This window comes from Lactuca serriola, chromosome 4 (genome assembly GCF_051521515.1).
Source record: "Lactuca serriola cultivar US96UC23 chromosome 4, Lser_US96UC23_V15, whole genome shotgun sequence".
Lineage (NCBI taxonomy): Eukaryota > Viridiplantae > Streptophyta > Magnoliopsida > Asterales > Asteraceae > Lactuca > Lactuca serriola.
Window position 1 is genome coordinate 40847268 of NC_136411.1, and position 4098 is coordinate 40851365.

General features: G+C 34.3%; 1 protein-coding gene across 1 annotated transcript; it reads left to right on the plus strand.

Moving 5' to 3' along the window:
* Positions 1-1693: 1693 nt before the first annotated feature.
* Positions 1694-3860, plus strand: LOC145101372 (prohibitin-1, mitochondrial-like). The gene is made up of 6 exons (XM_079038559.1): positions 1694-1831; positions 2275-2456; positions 2552-2668; positions 2751-2921; positions 3120-3332; positions 3441-3860. The coding sequence occupies exons 2-6, from the start codon at positions 2280-2282 to the stop codon at positions 3624-3626; spliced, it is 864 nt and encodes a 287-aa protein (XP_078894685.1). The 5' UTR covers positions 1694-1831; positions 2275-2279; the 3' UTR covers positions 3627-3860.
* Positions 3861-4098: the final 238 nt, after the last annotated feature.

The following is a 4098-nucleotide window of genomic DNA, read 5'->3' on the forward strand; positions in this document are numbered from 1 at the left end:
ATTCTGTCATTTTTCTATTCCTAAAACGAGGCCTTTCCAAAATGCTAGGTATTAACATTTTGCCAATCCACCTATATGTTACAAGGGACCCCGATTTTTGTTGTATAACACAATTATGTTCATTAATCGGTGACTTGATCTGAAATAAATTTCCCTTATTCACGGGTGCAACCCATTATCTAAAAGGGCAATATGGCTTCCCTTTTTTATTTTTACTATACCACACTGACAATTTACGTGACCCTTTTTTCCGTACCATAATGCATAACCCTTAAACACATTATAATTTGTTAACATGTATTTAAGTTCATTTTGGTCAGAGAATTTCATACTTAATTTAGGATTCATAGTGTCCAATTTTTGGTTAGGATTGTGAATTGGATGTTTTTTTTTACCTTAGCAACAACTTCTTCCTCTACATCTCCTTCTGGAATATGATTCTTCAGGGACAAAAAAGGATCAATAGATTCCGGTCACTAAATGCACCCATCATCGGCTTCATGGTCCACTGATACATCATTTGAAAATACCAAGTCCACGTCATCTTCACATGTATCACTACCACTATCCCCTTCTTCATCTTTCTCTTCTTCAATCCATTCTGATACTACCACTATCCCCTTCTTCATCTTTCTCTTCTTCAATCCAATCCGATATAGGCTCGTGATGATCATCAATGTAGATGTTGATTTTACAATCATCACTAAACCCAACATCAAGGAATCTCACGTAATCATATTCATATTTGAGCTCCCTTAACCCATCTATGAAGGGTTGATTTTTAAGACAATAATACACATCCCGACATCTATTCTTGATCAATTTTCGGAGGTAGGTCATGAATTGAAATCCATGTTACGTACCTCTACCCCCGTAACAAATGCTTTATCAGGATTAAAGTAAACGAAAGGATTAGGAGCAAAAACATCATTGTGCTAGACATCAATGGTAAAGGAGTCACCATCTCTTGACATGGTTGTTGCACGACGATTATACTCATCGTTTTCTACCTGCTCGAACCCTAAATTGCCATATGTGCTTCTTTCTCTTCGTTAGGTAAGTTTTGTGAGGGTAATCGCTATCCTTACTACCTTATTATGAGAGTCGATATATTTGATTCCACCTAATAAGCCATATCATTTGTTCCTCTTCGTTGACTTCCATTATCCGGTAAAGCCTTCTGTTATTAATCCACAAATGTCGATGACCCTAATGAGAATTGAACAAAAACATAAGTTAGTTGAGATTTTTAGACAAAATGTTAAGTTCGTTGATTTTTTTTTAATAAACAAAATATGATTGAGGTTTTTTAAACGGTTTGGAAACTTTGTTGGATTTATAAGTCATTTTTCCTATAATTAAAAGATAAACTTTTGATTTTATGATGAATACCAAAATATATTGAAGTATTAAATGCATATTCAATATTTAAACCTAAGTTATTTTCTTACATTGATATTTTATTTTTTAAGTTTTGGATTTTGGCTATTATAGGTAACAAGCCGTATTGATATTTGAAGTTTATATACAGTTGATAATTGATAATCAATTCGATTATTCATTTTAAATTTTATAATACATGGAAATTTGAATCAATATATTCATAAATCTTGAATTGTAATATGTAAGGTCACGAAAACAGTAAAACAATATTCGTGTGACCAAATTTGCAACCGAAGGTGTGGGAGTCACGGTGAAAGCAGCAACTTGGAGGACACTTTAGGGGTTAACCCTTAAACCCTTTTCCCCTTCCATTAGAAGTTAGAACACGCACTATTTCCACCCTTCCGCCGCCGCGACTACGAGCCTCCTCTTTGCCTCTTTCATAAAGGTACTAATTGTTGATCATACTTTCGTTCTTACATTAGGTTTAATTAATCCGTTTCTGTGAATCATCTTACTTACAAGTCTGAGTGATTCACCAATTTTCGTGGGATGAATCGCTCCATTTCACCGATTCCGGTTAATTACTTCCTTATCAAACTATTTGATTCATGATTTCGGTACATCCACTCGTTGTTTTACACATCTCTGTTTGTATTTATGATTCTATATTGTTTTTATTTTTCCTTATAACTTCAAATTTCCGTCTCTAACGGTGAAATGCCGTAGATAGTTTTATAATCAGATCTGATTTTGTTGTCGTCTTTATCAACGAGTTCTTCGTTATAAAGTGCTCGTGATTATGTTCTGGAAACCCTGTAGTTACTGATGATTCTAATTTCTGTTTTTTCAAAGTGATTCGCTTATTGGTTTTGCGATCTGAATTGGTAGGAAAGATGAATTTCAACAAAGCTAAGATACCCAAGATGCCTGATACTGGTGCAGCTTCGGCATTGCTAAAGTTAGGAGCTGTTGTTGGTCTTGGATTGTATGCAGCAGGTAACAGTCTTTACAACGTGGAGGGAGGACATCGTGCTATTGTTTTCAACCGTCTAGTTGGTGTCAAAGACAAGGTTCTTCTCATTTACTTTGCATAATCTATCTTATGAGGAACTTCGTTTTAAAAGCTATTTGTATCATGCAAAATGATTACATGTTTGATTTGTAGGTTTATCCTGAAGGGACACACATCATGATTCCCTGGTTTGAAAGGCCTATCATCTATGATGTTCGTGCACGACCCCATCTTGTAGAAAGCACCTCTGGTAGCCGTGATTTACAAATGGTATATTGTATCTGTTCATCTTTTAACTCTTTTATGTGTGTGTGTATGAGTATATCATTTATGACTTTATTTTATGATTCAGGTGAAAATTGGTCTTAGAGTTCTTACTCGTCCAGTTGCTGATCAACTACCTGAAGTTTATCGAACTCTTGGTGAAAACTACAATGAGAGAGTTTTGCCTTCGATTATTCATGAAACATTGAAAGCTGTAGTTGCACAATACAATGCTAGCCAGCTTATTACCCAAAGAGAGGTATATATTGCAACTTTTCATTTTTATAAAAGTTATGCTCTAACTGAGTTTTAGAGCTCAATTCATTAAGGTCAAACAGGCATTTCACAAAAGATACCATACACTTCTATAAGTAATCTGTTGCAACAACTAAATAGAGTAAATACCGTAATTGCCCCTCCACTAATAAGATGCTCTTTATATTTGTTGATTGTATAGGCTGTTAGCAGGGAAATAAGGAAAGTACTGACTGAAAGGGCTTCCCATTTCAACATGGCATTGGATGACGTGTCAATCACAAGTTTGACTTTTGGAAGGGAGTTTACTGCTGCAATTGAAGCAAAACAGGTGGCTGCACAAGAAGCTGAAAGGGCTAAATTTGTTGTGGAAAAGGCTGAACAAGACAAGCGAAGTGCTATTATTAGAGCACAGGTATTATTTCATGTCACTGAGAAAAAAAAAGTAAATAAATTTGGATTGAAAAGTTACCAAAAGATGATGAGGTTAATTTGTGTTTCTTTTGTATGAAATATTGAATAGGGAGAAGCGAAAAGTGCACAGCTGATAGGTCAAGCAATTGCAAACAATCCAGCTTTTATCACTCTGAGAAAGATTGAAGCTGCTAGAGAAATTGCAGCAACAATGGCTGCTTCTTCCAACAAAGTCATGTTGAATGCTGATAATCTTTTGCTCAATCTTCAGGAAATGAGTTTGGAAAAGAAGTAGAGAAAAGGCAACCTACTACAAAAAACACATTGCAACTCATCTATCCTTTTTCTAAACTATTTCTACCTTTTTTTTTTGCTTTGTGAAACATTGTGATCTACCATTGGTATGTTAGCAGTGAGAACTATTGAATGACATGAATGAATAACAGAGAGAGAATTGTTTGGATACCTAAAATGGGAAGAAGAATATATGAAACTTGGTTGCTATGTCATGTGATTAGCCTTTTAAAAACTTGTATCTAGCCCATTTTTTTTTTCCTTTGTTTTCTTTTTTGCGATAGGTTTTTAAACAAGTAAAACATGATGACCATATTGTGCATGATAAACGTTTATGTTTTAAGAAGAAAATCAAATCAATTTATTTCATGATGTATATAGATGAAGTTTATAAATATTAAGAAATCATCATTTTTTGGTTTTTTTAATACCTCGTAAAATAGGTTTTCAACAAATTGGAACAAATCACAAAT